The 18,262-nt window shown below is 45.0% G+C and overlaps 1 protein-coding gene and 1 long non-coding RNA gene across 4 annotated transcripts in view; one reads left to right on the top strand and one right to left on the bottom strand.

The window, feature by feature from the left end:
• PAMR1 (peptidase domain containing associated with muscle regeneration 1) overlaps nucleotides 1–18,262 on the top strand; it is a 57,711-nt gene that overhangs the window by 8,955 nt on the left and 30,494 nt on the right. For all 3 annotated transcript variants that reach the window (XM_048950260.1, XM_048950258.1, XM_048950259.1), the window contains exons 2-4: nucleotides 6,770–6,946; nucleotides 7,584–7,712; nucleotides 13,818–13,932. In XM_048950260.1, coding sequence (XP_048806217.1) covers nucleotides 6,770–6,946; nucleotides 7,584–7,712; nucleotides 13,818–13,932 — 421 coding nt within the window. The remainder of the gene's footprint in view (nucleotides 1–6,769; nucleotides 6,947–7,583; nucleotides 7,713–13,817; nucleotides 13,933–18,262) is intronic.
• On the bottom strand, nucleotides 1,600–8,865 carry LOC125695591 (uncharacterized). Its single transcript, XR_007378009.1, has 3 exons — nucleotides 8,771–8,865; nucleotides 4,554–4,644; nucleotides 1,600–3,954 (listed from the first exon to the last, which is right to left on the bottom strand). It is a non-coding gene; the product is annotated as an uncharacterized LOC125695591 (long non-coding RNA).

The raw sequence follows: 18,262 nt of genomic DNA, 5'->3' as shown, positions 1-18,262 counted from the left end.
GGTCTTACTGAATTCAAAAGGAGATCTTTGCCATTATCACAGCGGAGCCACCGTTTCACCCAACACGTTTCTCACTGCCAGTTAAAAAATTCTAGTTCTTCTGTGCACTTCTTGTTCTTCATTTGCTAATGTCCACATGCATGGCACTTATGGGATGAAGACCAGCTTGCACATTGGTGCAATGACACAGACTTGAATAAGAAACAGACTGAAGCAGCCACAAAAATGAGACAGACCTGAATAGAAAGAAAATACATTCACTCTTACTGGATTTCACCTCTGTTGGAGCTATTTTTTCTTTAAATGAGAATCTTCCACTTCAGAAATATTACACAGCTGAACATTCCCTAATAAGAGCCTTAAGAAATCATTCCTTCAGACTCAAACACTCACTTATTCTGCAGAAGCCATTAATTGTTATTGAGCATCATGCTTAAAAAATAAATGGCAATCCAATAAGAAGGGGTATACTCTCATCTGTGAAACGTGAGGTGGTTGAACAAACACACTGAAACAGGCATCCGTTATGGACTCTAATTTAAAGATGTATCTGTACCTGCTCTTATTTACAATATAGTTTTAATAATAAATAATAATAAAAACCACTTCTTAAAGCAGTTGGAAATTATATTTCTTTGAGCTGAAGCAGTGTTATATGCATGTGCTGATAGATACATGGCAGCACAAGAGGAAAACTCATCTTTGCAAGGTAACAGAACAGATGGGAAGTTCTATCTGTTCAGATCAAGGCACGAATGTTCTTACAAAACAGTTTCTTCCATGTTTTGATAAATCCATACATCCAATAAGGTCCTCAAGTGTTCTCTTTTTTTGGACTGTGGGGCACTTTTTTTTCTTTTTTGCAGGGAGGGATGAAGATGCAAACTTGTTTTTTGCCAGATCGGTCCTCTGATCCCTTCTTGTACCAGCTAATGCCAGCACAAAGTGAGAATAGGAAGTCAGAGACAGAAGGGATGGAGGTGTCCCATTTCATCACCAGCATGGACGTGCATCAGCTTAAAATGAGCACAACTTTAAAAAGCCATTCTTCCAAAGAAGTGGAAGACAAGTTAATAGGTGTGACTGGGCTTGCTTTGACTCACCTTAGTTCTGAGCTATATAATTTTCTTAGCTCCAAGCCATTTTGATCAGAAATCTCCTTCCTATCTAGTAAGGTGTCTGACAAATTTACCATGACAGAGACAAGTGGGCTGAAATGAAGTCCCACAGCAAAGAGCTGTCTGATCCACCCTTCAGGCAGCAGCATTCTTGTGAATCACCAGATGTTTAGGACTGACGGTGTAGCATAAACTAAAACTGAAGCTAATTTACTTGGAACGTCCCAGCTTGCAAACTGCAGTTGATTAGAAGTTCACTAATGAGTGGATCACACTTGATTTGTTTCCTTGCCCTCACACCCATTAATGTGCGTGTCTGTTTTGCTCACAGATTCCCCATAAGAGGATTCCCTGAAGATGAAAGCCAATAACTCACTGCACTGTCCAAACACCATCTTATATTTCATCTGCACCTCTATACCACAAGAGTCACTTTTCTTCTTTCCTTTTTTTTTTTTTTTTAAATGGCTGAAGAACTTTTTACTATTATTCTAATTTCCTTTGCAAGGTCAAGTTCAGTTTGGCTTTTGGCAGTCCTCCCTTCATCCCTGAGCTCTAAGACATTGCTTTCTTTGATGATCAGACTTTTTCCATCCCTTGTAGGTCCCTGCTTTTCCTTCAAACGAGAGATTTGACTGGGCTCATTGCATATCCCATAGGACTCATCACTATCCTTCCCGGCAGACCTTGGACTGCTGAGAACTAGTGCTTTAAGATGGTCTTATCCTTGCAGCTATTTTTTATTATTTGGGCATCCTCTTAGAACTCACTGTCATAAGAATAAGAAACATATCTCCACTCCTCAGGGTGAGTGCTAATGGAGCCTTCACTTATCTTCCAAGGAGACATCCAGTTTTTCAGAATGACACAGTAAAAAATACCCTTTTGGAAGGTTACATTTCTATTCAAACAGTATTTCTGTCAAAATTCCATTGCTGTCCTTCCCAAGTACTAATAAAGAATTTCTTGTGGGCTTTTTATCACCTCACTTTCCAAGGTCCTGCAGTTTGGAAAAGGATATTATTTGAGGTTTGGCCTGGACAGAGATGGCTGACTCATGTGTGTGCTGTGAGGGAGATAGGAAAAACAGAAATGGTTGCAGCAGGGAGATAACGACTGCATCACCCAGTGTTCAAGGTCCTCTGCTGCACACCTGGCTGCCGAGCCTAGGCACATTTTGAACAAGGAAGTCAGCACCTTTTGAAAAAGTGAAACAGAAATAAAAAGCAAAAAAAGGGATCTGTAAGGTAGAGCAAGTAAGGAATAGGGGTAAGCCAGACAAGTCAAATCAAAGCCGGATTTGCTGCAACTTCATAAATTGAGTGAATGACTGCAGGAGCTTGATAGTCCAGCTGATTAAAGTTGTATTTCCCCTTAAAGCTGTGACAGCAGTAGGAGTAACCTGCTTCTAGTCCTTCACTGGCTCCTGCAGGTATATGGTACAGAGGCAGGCAGACGAGCACCACTTTCACAAAGACAAACACAGAGCTGAATCAAAATCAAGAGCAAAAGCTGAACATTTTGTCTCTGCAATCTTGAGGATCTGTGGAGAAGCTGAGGCCTCGCCTGCACAGGGAGGTCAGGAAGCATTACACTATTGAGCACACCAGGTGTGCATTTATTCTGTACTGGTTCCTCTGTGCATGCTCCTCACCTGCATTCAGCAGGTTCCTCACATGGGCTCAGCTGAGATGAACAGAGCTGGCCTCTCCAGGCACTCCTGTGTCATCTCTCCTCACTGCAACTCATCACATACATTCAGGCTTTGATGGAGAAAGCTCAGGGCCGGCCTGAAAGCAGGGAGGGCTTCCCGAAGCTTCAGGTAAATACAGGAGAGCAGGGGAGGTGGCAGCATATCTGATGAATTGCCTTTGCTCTAACATGCCTTGGGCTGATGTTGCCAACAAAAAAGGCCACATAGAGATCATGGAAACATGGACTCTGCCTGGGAACATCTCCTCCTACTTCTGTCTTACAGAATCAATCACTGAAAGCCTGTAGGATCAGAAGTACGCTCCTGTGCTGCAGGAACCAGGTGGTCTCCCTGGGTTCTGATGTCAAGCCTGGAAGTGCATGAGAAGTACCAGCTAGTTGCACACTGCCTCTATTTCTCCATTGCACACTTCCTCCAGGCTGAACTTGGAGCAAGAGTCAAAACACAGCATCAAGCTCTGCCAGGCTGCCGAGCACAGCAGGCATTCTGACAGCACCCTGCCCAGCTGTTTGCGTGCCTTCCCCACACAGCTATTTCTTGCTTGGTTTCCACGGTCTTGAGCTGCTTCCATATGTGCTATTTCCTGGATTTAATGGGCCTTTCTTCCATCATTAAAATCCCATAAATTAATTCACTGTTTGTTTGCCTGTCCTCAGGCTTGTTTGTTGTGTTCAGCTAAATATTTTGTAGGGGTTGTCAAGCAGCTTCTTCCTGCTCCTTCCAAAAATCAGGTCAAACCACTTTCTGGACTCTGTGTGACACTGGGAGGCACAGCTGCTCCCACATGCCAGCCTGCCTTCTCTGGAGGTCGGGCCCACAAAGTGCACCACAATTATCCCATCTTCCACTGGCACTTTGCTCACTCATCAAATCTCCTATGCACCTTTCTGTCTAGATTTTCTCTTTCGGGGTGCTAATGGCCAACTGTGTCTGCATCCCCAGGCATGCAGTGGGGAGCAGGCTCGTGCCTCTTCCTCACTGCAGCCCAGACTGGGCTCAGCAACACAACCTCATGTGTTGTTCTGTGCATCTCCCTCCTGCATTCCTCTTTCTGAAGGAAAAAAGAGTTATTTTACCCTTCGTTCAGCATTCAAGAGATATATGTGCAACACAAAAGGGATCCTAGAATTATTAAAGGGATACATTAAGACTTTGCAGAAATTTCCTTGTAAAATAGTTTATACAAAACTTCAGAATAAATAGATTTAAAGGTGTCTGTGAATAGAATCCTAGAGAGGATCACTTAAAAAAAAAACAGAAACAAAAACCAACAACCTCAGACCCATAAATTTCCCTGTCAAAGTTACATTCATTACCCAAACCACAGTACCTGAGAGCCTGGGAGGGAAATCAATTGACAGTAAATCAAAAGACGGTCTGCTTTCATTGTCTCCATTGAGACAAAGGCAAGAAGTGAGCAAACTGCATTTCTAGGTGACAGCAAATTTATTTTTACAATTCCTTAAGGGCCAAATTCTGCTGCTCCTTTTTTTTTAAGCACCACACGTTGTCTTAAGCTCAACTTATGCTACCCATTCAGTTCAAAAAGTGTTGAGCCCAACACCTTCCTTTTGGCTTTGGTGTACACAAGATCTGAACATAAGAATAAATGCACACACTCTACACATACAAAGACACGTCATAGAATCATAGAGTAATTTATGCTGGAAAGGAGCTCTTGAGGTGTTGTGGTCCAGCCTTTCTCTCAGAGAAATACTAACCTGGAAGTTATGTTGTGTTGATCATTGTCTTAACAGTTCTTGAACTCTGCAAGGACGGAGACGTGCCTTAGTCAGCCCAATGCAACTCTGCCTGTGAGCATTTGAATCATTTTACAGAGAGCAGCGTCTCTGGGGAAACTTGCAGCTACAGTCCAAATGGATACAGCCATTTTATTAATAAGCCTTAGCAATCCTGAGGGAAACTAGACACCTAGTTTCAGTTGGGTGACTCAAAATTTTGAAAAAACAATTTGAAGCAAGCTTTGCAAAAGCTCCCGACTGTTGGTTATTTAATTTAATGTTATTTAATGCTCAGACACTGGGAAATCCTCCTTTAACAAGGAGTGAGATACCTACTCCCATACACCGCAGAAACAGCTATTTCCAGTCATGTTTGATGAGATGGCTCAAGTTGAATGTCAGTTCTAATAAGTTAATAAGGCACGTGTAATCAATTTGCTAGTGAATCTGATTCAGATACAGTTCATAGATAAATTGCTTCATTAGAAGAGAGTAATAGCCATAGATGAAGTCCCAACTTGACCAAGTTGATTGACTGCTGTTCTGGGAATTAGAAGGCACGAGTTTTATTCCTGGCTCCGCTATTGTTTTTCTCTGAGACCTTGAGCAAAGTCACTTCATCTCTCTTGAGTTTCAGTTTCCTATCTGGAAAAATAGCTATGCAAAGCATCTTGACATCTATAGGCAAAAGGCTACATTACTGCTAAACACTATGGTTATTTTGACGCAAGAATTAATCACTGGAATTAAAAAAAAAAAAGAATTTTGTTGAATGACAGATTAATATTTTTTTTTTCTTGGAGTGGTTGTGGGATCAGGAGGAAATATAAAGGTTTCTGCACAAACAGTAGCCTAGCTTCCAAATTCAGAACTGCAGTGGGCTGGGAAAGGCTCACTTCTAAGAAGTGCAAAGGGTGTAATCTCATTTCCCAGCCAAAGGAAAAGAAATGAAGGAACATCTGGTGGTCACTTTTTGATGGAGCAAATGTCACCAGTGAAAAGATAAGATCCCAGGAACCAGGTTTTGGGAGTCTGTGAAGAATCAAGGAAGGCAGAGCAGCAAAGTTCATTGTCAGGGAGCTGCGGCAGATGTGGTAATTAGGGTATGGGGCTCAAAGAAAGATAGGAGAGTGCTGTGATTTACAGAAATATGGCTTGCTGCAATGGCTGCAATGGCAATGTTACTGAGAGTGGAAAACAAAAGAAAAAAGGACATTACCAAAACACAATAGAAATAGAAAAGAGGGTGAGGGGGTGAGGGAAGGGAGTGAGAAGAAGAAATAAAGTGCCTCATCAGGTTTCCTTCACATCTCATCTTTCTAGTCTGCTCTCATACTTCTTACTGCACTCCATGAAAGCAGCCGTCAGGCCTGTCAGCTGGGTAAGAGACATGCTGACAGCCCCACGCGTTCATTAGATTTCCATTTGTAGAACTGAGACAGCATGCTGACAGTGAAGGTGGGAGCTGCACTTACCTCCAGGTGCAACTCTGGACAGTATCACAGTGCCCTTTCCTAAGAGGATGTGTCTAGGATAGCTTAAATATCAGCAAATAAGGTTATGCTAGCTTAAAAAAACAAAACCACAACATTTATAATGTTACAGTATCAGAAGTGCCTGACAGAATTAACCTTTAAAATAATGAGAAGTCTAGTTTTCTTTGGCAATGAAACTGTGTATGACACTGCATACTTCTGAGTGAAAATAGGGATTGAAACTGGCTGCAGCCCATCTGTGGAGCTGCCCCTTCCTGTTGGACATTCCTTCCTGTTTGAGAGCAGCAAACTCACAAACTGAGCAGAACATGGCATTGTAGTTTAAATAATCTACATGTATACAAAGCCATAAATCAGACCTCAGATTTGAAGAAGAGTTTCTCGTGTGATCTAATCTCCAGATATGAAGGGAAGGCCTTAAAGAGAAAAGAACGAAGCAAATGTATTCCTTAACTTTCTATATATACTTCCTCTGTCTGACCCTGCAAAACTGCCTGTGGGTCCTTTAGATACCCAAACCAAGCTGGTATTCCGGCCACAGGTTACCATGTAGTTTCCCGTGCAGGGAACGTTGTCCAAGGAAAACATCTTGCCATGCATGATCTGACAAACTGCTGAGTAACAGATTCTGTCAGTCCTTGCCAAATAATGGATTTTTTTTCTGCCCCCTCTATCCTTCCTCTCTTTTCCCACTTGTAGAGTACACAGTGATCAATGAGAACTGCCCTGGGGCAGAGTGGAACATCATGTGCCGGGAATGCTGTGAGTACGACCAAATCGAGTGCGTCTGTCCAGGACGGAAAGAAAAAGTGGGCTACACCATTCCCTGCTGCAGGAACGAGGAGAACGAGTGCGATTCCTGCTTAATACACCCAGGTATGCTTACTGTCATACTGTAGTCGTGTGAAGACAGCTGCTGAGCATTGAGGGTAATGGGCACTTGGCCAGGCACTCTAGCAGCAGGTAGCATCTCCTACCAGGAACTCTTCTACCAGAAGTGCTGTCCTTGCTTAGAACTTCTCAAGCAGTCTTGGCAGCTGCCAAAGACTGATGGCGCAGCTAGCTCCGCACCAGGAATGTCTCATAGGTGCTCTGGGCTGAAGTGCATCCTCAAGGTGAGAAGGGAGGAATAATCAGAAGCCTGATTAGCGAGGAAAGGGCAGAGCAAGAGAGGAAAGCAGAAAACAGGGCCATATTGGAAGACATTGGAACCTCTGAGGCTGAGCCTGACGTGCACCAGCATGCACACTTAGACTCCTGAGAGGCATTTATAGCTGAAGCAATGAGATTTAGAGGCTCAGGCCAGTCAAAGAGCTCAGCTCCAGATCTTGAAGTCCAGGCTGCCTAGGGTTTGGGGGTGGAGGTTGGGTATGGTTCACAGCTGGGAAGCTGTCAGCACCACAGCAGTCACTAATGTTGCTGGCATTTATTGTGTAGAACAGAGCGCAGACGCTCCTCTTGTCTTAAGGCAATTCACCTAGGCTTTCCTCTGACACAGTGGCTCTCCTTTCAGGCTGCACCATTTTTGAGAACTGCAAGTCATGCCGTAACGGCTCCTGGGGAGGAACACTCGATGACTTCTACATCAAAGGGATCTACTGCGCAGAGTGCAGAGCTGGCTGGTATGGAGGGGACTGCATGAGTAAGTGTCCTATGTGGGCAGAGGCAAGCCAAGGATAGGGCACAGTGGGACGGAGCCAGAGCCATGCTGTGCCCTTCCAGCTGTTTGCTACCACAACCTTCGTAAAGCGCAGCAGCAGTGGGCACTGAGCAGATGAGCACTTTTCCCTATAGCAAGGAAAAGTTCCCTCCCCAGGACTGCCTGCTGGGGATTGGCCTGGGCCCTGGGCCCCTGGTCTCTGCATTTCGCAGACATATGTGAGCATGACTAATTCTCCAGAGGACTTCAACAATGCATAAACATTTACAGGAGCAGCAGTTACATCAGAACACTTCTCTGTCCTCTCTCTACCCCTGGGCTGCAGAACCAGCCCCAAGAAGTCTAGGCACTACCCTCCTCTTGCTGCTCCATCACACTCCAAGGCAGCATTAGAAAACACAGGGTTTTCCATGTCCTGCTAGTGATGGCTGAAGGTTTTGTTTCAAATGGCACAAAAAAGCCCCTCCTGATTCTATTTTGCTAAGCTGTTGGTCCTAATACTATCTTTTAATAGTGAGTTTCATAAACAACTGGAGACAAGCATTTCTTTTACTAATTTCCCATGGGTGAAAGTACAGTCTTTCACCAGCCCTCTCTCAATTTTTATCAACTGTCTCTTTCACTTCTGTTTACTGAAAGGGATAAAAGGAGGGTCTACTTTTCCTATTCTTTTCTGTCCATTATTCCACACACCTGAGGCTTATCTTACCTCAAGTCACAGACATTAAAGCAACAATTTAATCTATCTTCCTATCCAATACAGCCCCTGACAGTTCAGGAGGTAAAAACAAACAAAATAATTATTTTAAACAGCAAGATCCACGCTTCAGCAGGAGGGTTTACTCAGCCTTGGCCTTCAGAAGTTGATAAATTGAGTCCCTTGCAATTTACAGCATGATTTCTGATTGCACTTTTGTAATGCGTGATGGAAAGTACAATAGTAGTAGTGAGGTGGCATAATCAATCCTAAGCAACAGCAAATGAAAACAAGCCCAAATACAACAGCCATAGACGCAAAAAACGAAAGCAAAACTGCTTACCTTTACAAAGTCTCAGGTAGGCAGGGATCTCCAAAAAAATACCCTCACCTTCACTTCCAATCCTTAAATAAGGTCTTGGAAGGGGTGGATCCTGGCACTATTCCTTCCAGTCACTCATGTGAGTCATGCAGCTGAGCTCCCCTGGGTTGGCCCTGCCTTCCTACCAGGTGCTCAATCACTGCTTCAGGCTGTGACTTAGCATTTCTGCTGCAGCTTTAAAGGCCATTTTGCTCTTAGAGGAGGCCCTTAGAATCATCCATTCTAAAGCTCCCAAGCACTTAAAAGCAGCCAAGAAAGAATCGTTAGTTCATCTAATGCTGAATAGATTGGTGGCCTATCATATATTTCTGCCTGCTTGGCCAGCTTGTATATTAAAGCAAATACAGCCTTGCACTGCAGTCTGTTAGGAGGTTCTAACAACGCTGAATTTTCATACAGCTTGGACAGTCTGTTTTTCTTACAGGTTTCTCCTTTGAGGGCTGTAGTGTGGCACTGAGAAGATAGGCTTGTCTGGATGATTCTGGGTACTTCATTGTCAGGGTGTGGTGGGAAGATATTGCTGCTGCTGCTTCCACTCAGAGAGGAGCAGATAGGACAGTTGTGGTCAACGCAAATTCCTGTGCTGCCCTCCTCCATCTTCCATGTCTGCAGATAACTCTGAGGCTCCTATGTAGGCTCAGGCATGCAGTGGCAGCATGGCTAGAAAGCAGCCCATGCCCACTCTGGGTGCTGGCTCACAGCTCATAGCTATGTGGATTTGGCCCGGAGGGCTGCCAGCAGCAGCCTGGGAATGACAGCACACAAGCTGCTGGAGCAGATGTGCTGAGATGCTGTGTTTTGGAGACAGGAGGAGGAGTCACCTCCCTGGTACCTGTAGCTGAATCACATCTGAAAGTTGGTGGGCTGCTCCGGGCATCCTGCCGGCAGCCGGGTGTCAGTAAATCAGGGAAGGCAAGAGAACGCCACCACAGAAGCCGCGGGATTTGTGCCGCGCACCTCTCCCTGCAGCACAACAGCAGTGGCCTCCGCTATCGGGCAGAGCTGCCCCTAGGCCCTGCCCACGGGTCTGCACGTCGCATACCCGGCTCGGTGGGCGCGGTGTGAAATAGAGATGGGTGCCCCTCTGGCAGGCGCTGCTTTCGCGAGTCTTCCTCCGCTTTGCAAGTTTTCACCTCCTCCTACCAGCCGGTCCCACGCTTCCCTTGTCCCTCCGCTGAGGACAAGCCGCCCCCAGCCTTCGCCTCACACAATTTCTCTTTCTCTTTCCCTGTTACACGCGGCAGGGCCGGGCCGGCAGGGATCTTCCTCCCCGGGGCAGCCGGCAGTGCCCGGCCGGCCCTCCCCGGCAGCGCGGCCTTTTGCCTCCCCCTCGCGGTGCCGCGCAGCATCGGCCCCCGCCTCGTGTTCCGCTCCCGGGTCTGAGCGCTCCGCACTTGGCCGTAGCGGGTGGGCTCCTCCGTACACGGGCGTTCCTCTCGCTCTGACACCTCGCTACCCCGTGCCCGGAGAAGAGGCGGAGTGGCAGAGTTGGCATTGCAGGGACCCCGCCGCGCCGCGCCGCCAGCCTACCGTTTCCCCTCAGGCGGCCCCAGGGCGCTGTGCTGCAGTACCGGGAGGTGGCCGCTTGGTGGCGCTAGGCGCCCCTCCTCGCCCGGTGCTTCGGGGGGACGGGCGGCGGCGGGACGCGTTCCGCGTGGGTCGGGCGCGCAGGTGGGAGCGCGGTCACGGTCCCGACGGCACGGTGGTTGAAGCGGCTCCTGGCAGCTGGCAGGTGTGCTGAGGTGGCTGGGCGACCACGGGCCGAGCAGAGGGGCTGTGCCTTTTGTACATGTGCTGGCATAGCGTGCAGGCACGACTGAGGAACGGCAAAAGGAATCCGGGCTGTTTGGTAAAAAAAAAAAAATAATAATAATAATAAATGGTGTAGAAGAGTCGAAGAGAACTAGGACAACTATAGAGGAGTCTCTAGGAAATAACAGTGCACTAAATGGAGACTGTTGGGTACTAGGACATTTCCTAGTGGGTCTGGGTATTAGGTTGGGTTGTCATCCCTTAGAAGACATATTAGAATCTAAAAACAGAGACAAAAATAATCTCCTGCTGGACCCTTTCCTCTGCACCATACACTCAAGCTCAGATTTTCACATAGTTCAAAGCAGTAAAGCAGAGAAGGAAGCAGCGTTACCCAACATCTTTTCTCTGCTTGCTGTCTGAATGTGGTCCCTGTGGCAGTAGCTACTTTTACAGCATAACGTGTCTCCTGTAACACCAGCCAGCCATAAGCATCAGGTAGCAACCAGGTGTGACAGTGGCAGCTGCTTTCTCATATCAGCCTGTTTGTGAACACCAGAAGCATTTCTGCTGCCATTCTGCACTCAGCCTGTTTGACCTTTGAAGGAGCCCAACACTGCTGCTGTGGCACTGGAACAGGAGGTAGTGGGCTCTTACGGGAGGTCTCCTCAGGACCTCTCGCTCCACAGACCCACGGGTCTTTATGGGCAGGAACTCAGAGGCCTCTTGGGTTGTTTTGTTTTCTGTTAGTAACAAACCTCAGAGGAAATCTCACTGCAGCCCTGAAAGCTGCCTTTTTTTCAGGAACAGGAACGGAACAAGGATGTTGACAGCCTGCCAAAGTGGATTATTTTTTTGTAAATGAGGCAGCGTTTGCCAGCGTTTGTGTTTAGGATGTAAATTATTCTTGAGAGCTTTCCAGGACTCCTGCAAATTCAGAATGGAAAGAGAAAGGACTCCTGATCAACAGATGATTGAACTGTTGGTCTGGGGAATCATCTTAACCTTTGGGAGAAGGGCTGGAGATAGAGGAGCACAGATCTGGTCACAGGTACTTTGTGCAGAGGAGAGTGGTAGAAAACCTGAGAATGTTCTTTTGGAGAAAGTCATTGAATGGTTCCTTCTCTGGCCTCAGGACCACCTGCTTTGCTGGCCAAGCCTGTTTCCTTCAGAGAGGTCAGGCTGTACCACTGCAAACAGAAAAGCACATTTAGTATGCTTTGCACACAAGTATCTCTTTGCACCAATTCTTTGGCTTCCCTTTGCTAAAGGCACAGCAAACTCAAAAGGCCCTTGGGGCGAAAGGGAAACTTTCTTTGAGGTGATCCAACCCCTCTGTCAAAGCATCTGAAGATTTCTAGCAGCTTTGTCCCAGGTTGCTTTTGAGGCAGGAGCCAGCGGCAGCACAAGGCCCCGTTCCTTGCTGTGGGAAGGAGCATTATCATGTGCACCACAACAGATCCTGCCAGCTTTGCTGAATCGTAATGTGGCTGCTAGGCACAGTCATTAATCCTTGCTTTTTACACAAGGAATGAAGCAAGCCACAGAGGAGGATGAAACACTTAGGAAGAACAGCTCCGAGCAGCATTTCTCTTTCCTTGGGTCCTGCTTAATTAGGGGTAACTGAGGGTAAACGAACAAAAGGTATTTCATTTGAGCAACTAATTCTTAAGAAAGAGGAGCAATTGACCCTCAGTTTTCACGTCTCCCCATAGATGAGATGCAGCAGGACTGATTTGCAGGCACTAAGATCAGTGGGAACTGTGGATGCTTGCTACTTCAGCAAATCAGGTCACTGTCTCCCTCTATTCCTAAAGGGAAGACAGGCCCTAGGGCAAGCATTAAATCCACTATTCCTGTAGGGAATATTAGTCCTGCATTGTTGTTTAAAAATATAGTGTTCCTTTTTGGAAATAAATAGAGAAGGCAGGGTTCTATGTTGAACTAAGGAGCTAAAACAAAGTGCGAGATTTGCCACAGAGACCTGTTGCATCATTTGTCTTTTTGTTATCCTAGTTACCTGTGGTGTGGAGACCATTGGGATCCCTTGGTTCTGCTGAGCTATTAGACTCAGTTACAGTTTCTGGCTCACATTTACAGACTCATCCCCAGCAAAGCAACAGAAGGTTTACTGGAGAATGTAGTGGTGTGCAAGTCTCCATTCAAAAAATGTAGTCAGGAAAGCAGAAACTGAGAAATGAGCTCTGTGTGGTGCATAATCACTTAACTGTGCATTTTGCTAGCACTTTCATTTACAGATCACAGAAGGCTCTGCAGAAAATGCTACATAACTTTCCTTGTTCCACAGAAGAAAATTCTATCAGCCATATTTTATAGCTGGGGAAAGGGGAAGGTTACATAAGGTGAAAGAACTCTTTGGGATACAAACACTCAGCATCCAAGATGAGGAATTAGAACAACTATCCCTGGACAGCTGCCTGGGGCAGATGCAGGATGGCCATGAAGATTGCTTCCTCCATATGTGACCTTGTCTGCTTGTTTGTTCAGGTCCTTTTTCCCTGATGGTTTTCTTAGACTGGGCAGAAGTGGCTGGAGTCCTTTGTCCTGTCAACTGCTGGTGGGCACTGAGGTAGATTTTGTGGTATAAAGCTGAGTGACACTGACAGAGGAGGACAGGAGGAGAGGAAGGATAGGAATGAACCTCAGAGAAGGGATGAGGGCTGCATGTTATACAGCAAGGTGAAGTCCTGGTGATTCCATGTATCCATTGGAATGCCATCATCCAAATTGTAAGGATGATGTGGTGAATCCTGAGGGCAAATGAATGCACCCTGTAGGAACAGATGAACTTTTTCCTCCAAACGTCTCCTTGTGAAGGACTAATTCATGTGTTCATTACACCTTTGGCAATGTTCCACCAGTTTACTCAGCTTCAGTGATTACACAGGTTAACATAAGATCTATCCAAAGTTTTGTGAGCTGGAGATGGTCTAAACCTGAATGGGGCAAATGCTATATGGAATAGTATCATAGGGCAGCTTTGCAAAGCAGGCAGAAGCAACAAAGTAAAATTTTCTTGGGTCAGTCTTACTGTAGACAATACAATTCTAGTAGAATCATGATTCCTTACAACCTTTGTGTGGCTGTTCTATTATTTTAGTTACTGCAATGTGAGAAAGTGATATCTTCCTAAGTCACCCTATCTTTTCATTCCGATGTAGTTCCCACTTGTATTTTCTTCAACTGTAATATGAAGGTTCCTCACACAGCTTTTTTTTCTTCTTTTGCTCCCCAGGGTGTGGACAGGTTTTTCGGGCTCCTAGAGGTCAGATTTTGCTGGAGAGTTACCCACTGAACGCACGATGCGAGTGGACTATCCATGTTCAAGCTGGATTTAACATTGAATTAAGGTAGGTCATAATGGCTTTCAGCCAGCACTGGCTGTAGGTGGGTAATGAAGCACTCACCACAGAGCCAATGAGAGTCAGCAGCTGGGAGCCCTGGAGCTCCACCACTGCACACCTGGCAACTTCAGCTTACACCTGGCCTAGCTTGTGATGGGCAGCCGCTGCATGTATCATCAGTGCTTTGCCTTCAGATCCCACCTAGGACAGCGGGATGCTGAGAAGTTTATCTCAGATATTGGGCACAGTGTATCTCTCAAGATCTCTTCAACAGCTTGACACAAAAACATCCAATACTTTCTCAAGAGTGCTCCAGACTGACCTAAAACATTCTCAGTAGAAAAGCCGTAGGAACATTTTGTCTCATCTTCGAGAGAGTTGCTGTTGGTACCTGCCTCACATTTAGCCTGCATTTTCCCTCTCTTAATTTTCTTTCATTTTACTAGCTCTGTCTTCTACCAGCCTCTGCTACTCCTCTTACCATTCATATGTCTGGAAATGTGACTGACTCTTCTGCAAGGTATTCTGCTCTAGCCTTTGTGGGCTTTGTCCTGTTAACTCTTCCCAAATGACTTGAGCTTACAGTTCTTGATCAGGTATCTTTCCTATTGCAGGAAAGCCCCTTTTAGGGTAATTAATAGTGTTTTCATATGTGCATGGCTGGGAGCTTACACACACAGCAGGAAACTTGGCAGGAGATCACATTCAAAACCCACTAGCTAATATAATAAAAACAGTAGCTAAAGCCTTCACATCAGTATTCCACCAGCTTCAGAGCCCAGGCAAAGGAGCTATGCTAGATACATATTTCTTCCTATATACTTAAAGAGACTTAATATTTAATTAGAGGAAGATAAATAAATTGAACAGAAATGAAGATCTTGTGGCAATCTAACGATAATACCCTTTTCTTCAGACTTGCAAATGCAAGCCTATCGTGTAGTTACGAGCAGCTGTAATTATTGCCTGGTTAGTGCTGGAGCCTCTTGGCTGAATAATTATGTAGCATATAATTCTCCAGACACAGAGAGACACAGGAAAGCAATACTATGAGGAAGAGTTTGGCATCATAACACAACTTTGCTTTGGTCTCAGTGAGTACAAGCTGTACCTACTTTGTTTTTAAAATGCACTATTAGCTAGGTGTGTGGTATATACAGCACAGGTTAAGGGAGATGTTAATCCAGTATTTTTACATTTTAAAAAGGAGATTTTATCAATTGTAAAGTTCTTCAGCTAAAAAGTTCTTCAGCAACTACAGCAGTCAGCCTGCCTTCGCTTCTATGGGGATAGGTATGAGAGCAGAAATGAATCCCATTCATGGGTATTACTGGTGGATGCACCCATCTTTGGGTAGAGATGACAGCCAAAAGATGACAGATGCAGTGTACCTAGAAATGGAGAAAAGACTACTTTAACAGAGAGCTGGAGTACTTGCCATGACATGCTGCAGTGGAATGCTCTAAAGTAAGATAACAGATGCACTAAGCCTTTGGAAAGATAGGACCTTCTTATTGGACCCTGAGAACCACTCACAAGTGTCAGGAAGATGTAATTTTTGCACATGATTTTGCTCCTACCCTTACAGTTACCAGAAGATGAAGAAATGTATTCAGTATGAGAGACACCCTCCAGTAAGTGCCTGTCTCTTTCTCCCTGTGCCTATACTGCCTATAGTTAAACTCAATACTCAGCATCAGCTTGTTGTGGCATAACATTACAATCTAGCTGGAGAAGGCTTTAACAGGGAAGCCCAAGCTACCAACCTTCTGCTGTCAGCAGCTACTTTTATCTGAGCTAGATAGCCTTGGAGAAGCATAAACCCCTGTGCCCAGCCTGAGTAAGCTTGGTGCCTGGGTGCCTAGGGATTCCAGCAGATGGGACAGCATTTCTAGGGAAAGACTGGGAACTGTCCTGAAAGTCCACGCTTAATCCTGCCACCCTGTGTGACAAAATGCATAGGAGAAAATCTCTATACCAAACAGACATAAGGCCTTATATCTGCCTCATGTAAGAAAACCTTGAAGTGTAATGAATCAGCTGAGGTTTTCAAGGTGGGCCTCAAACCACTCACTGGTACTTCAGCAGATAGGTACTGGGGAAGGTTGGTACATTTATCTGGAAACTCCTCCTTTAAGTCATACATACACAGGTATGTAGGCCTCTAGAATCATCTTCCTGGGCCTGCCATCCATGCTGAACCTTTGTGTTTGCTGCATTTCTGCAAAAATGCACTGACTCCCTTTGTAAGGGCTGATTGCTTGGAGCTCTAACACACAGCCAGTGTTGTGCTGAATCAGCATCGCTGCTAACAAAATAACACCTTTCTTCCTTCTCTCTGTGTGTTCCTCACAAGTTCGGTTTGCTGTTGCTCTAACGGCTTGCAAGGCCAAGGGATCAGGACAGAAGGGGATAAAAGTGTTTTGTCTCTGCTTACACAGGGCAGGAAAAGTGAAACTCTCAGGATCAGATAAATCTTCTCTTGCCTCAAGCTGTGCCATGCTGTTCTTTGGAGGTTGACTAAGCAGAGCTGTTTTGATAATTGGTGCTCAGATTGCAGTGATAGTTTGTTTTGTGTGTGTGTGGTTTTGTTTTGTTTTTTATTTTTCCTTCCCCCCAGCCTTTCTTTCCCTTGGGTTGTAATGCATAGGCTCCCTCAGCCCAACCCATGACAGGGGTATCGTTTCAGAGTAGCAGTAACTTACAACTTTCAATCACTTTTGATTAAAAAACTACATCTCAATAGAGATGTAGTTTTAAACCTTTTCCTTTGACTAGAAGACTTTATCAGAGGGATTGGTGATTGTGTTCCCACTGCAGACAGTAATGAAATAATATAGTACTTTTCATTCTGTTTTGTCTATGATGACCTCTAGCACTAAATTAAAGTGCTTGACTTCATAACAGCCAACAGAATTAGGATATAGTCACAGTTTTACAGGTAAGAGATGTAAAATTCTTACATAGACTGTAACTGACTTAAACATCAATATACAAGGTGGTCTGTAAAGAGTCCTGTCAACTAGTCTACTAGGCTTTGGCAGAGTTTTTAACCTACTAGTTCTGAGTCTTAATCTTGGGATCTCATGTGATCGATCCAGTGTATTTTTTTTAATGTTAAGTAAAATATAATACCTTTCTTATTTCACATTCTGTTTTCATCATTTTTTAAAGCGCAGGAAACAATTAAAAACACTACTGTATATACAAACTTTTTCCTACTGTGACTTCATTTGTTGTTGCTTGATATTCTTTGCTCAGGAATGCACTGCTAGACAGTTTACCTCTGCAGCTGTATATAGTACTATACAGAAAGTTAACATTGTCATCCCAGTTCTTTTTCTCATTGCATGGCAGGCATACCAGAAACGTTCCTGTTACATTTACAAACATACTTAATTTTAATGAGAAATGTAACGGCTCAGAGAACTAGTAAATGTCTTCAGGTCTGACTAAGAATAAACTGTAGCCTGATAAGTGCAACAAGGATGAATGGTGCAACGCTATAGCATGATAGGAAACACAGCAGCAAATAGAAGGGTGCCTTTGGCTGCAGCAAATGAGAACAAGCCCAAATGCAGCAGCTGCAGACACAAAAAAACAAAGGAAAAAAACTGCTTACCTTTGGAAGGCCTCAGATAGGCACGGATCTCCAGCAAAATACCCTTACCTCCACTGCCAACCCTTATGTAAGGTCCGGAAAGGGGTGGATCCTGGCACTATTCCTTCCAGTCACTCAGGTGCACTGCATGCAGCTGAGCTCCCCTGGGTTGGCCCTGCCTTCCCAGCAGGTGCTCAATCACTGCTTCAGGCTGTGACTTAGCACTTCTGCTGCAAATGGGTTAATTTGTATTGCTTTGCAACTTCCATAAGAGGAGGTCCCTGGAATTTGACCTGCCAGCTTTTACTGTTTTGAAGATATAGCATACAACCTGATGCCTGTGAGGATGTCTCTGGTAATCCTGGCAAACCTGACAGCCTTCAGCATGCATGCAATTTATCTCTTACACATACTAAAAGCATTTTTTTTCTTATTTTACCTTCACCAGATTATTTAAAAAATGAGGGGCTTTCCTCCATTGATGCAGCTTCCTACAACCGCTCACCCATTTCTCTTTGTGTAGCACACTCCTGATGCTTTAAAACCAACTGCATGGTCTGAACAAAGGTGATGGAGTGAAAAGGCCTCTTAGGTCAGTTCATGAGTTCACAAAGAAAGGCAATTTCACATAACACAGAAGCTTTGTTATGGCCTGAGTCTACAAAAGAGAAGAGCAGGAAATAGGCTCCAGTACTCTTTTGCCTCTTCAGACTCTGAGATCTCTGGCAGTAGATC

Source organism: Lagopus muta, chromosome 6 (assembly GCF_023343835.1).
Source record: "Lagopus muta isolate bLagMut1 chromosome 6, bLagMut1 primary, whole genome shotgun sequence".
Lineage (NCBI taxonomy): Eukaryota > Metazoa > Chordata > Aves > Galliformes > Phasianidae > Lagopus > Lagopus muta.
Note: the sequence above shows the minus strand (reverse complement) of the source record. Positions and strands in the feature narration are given on the sequence as shown.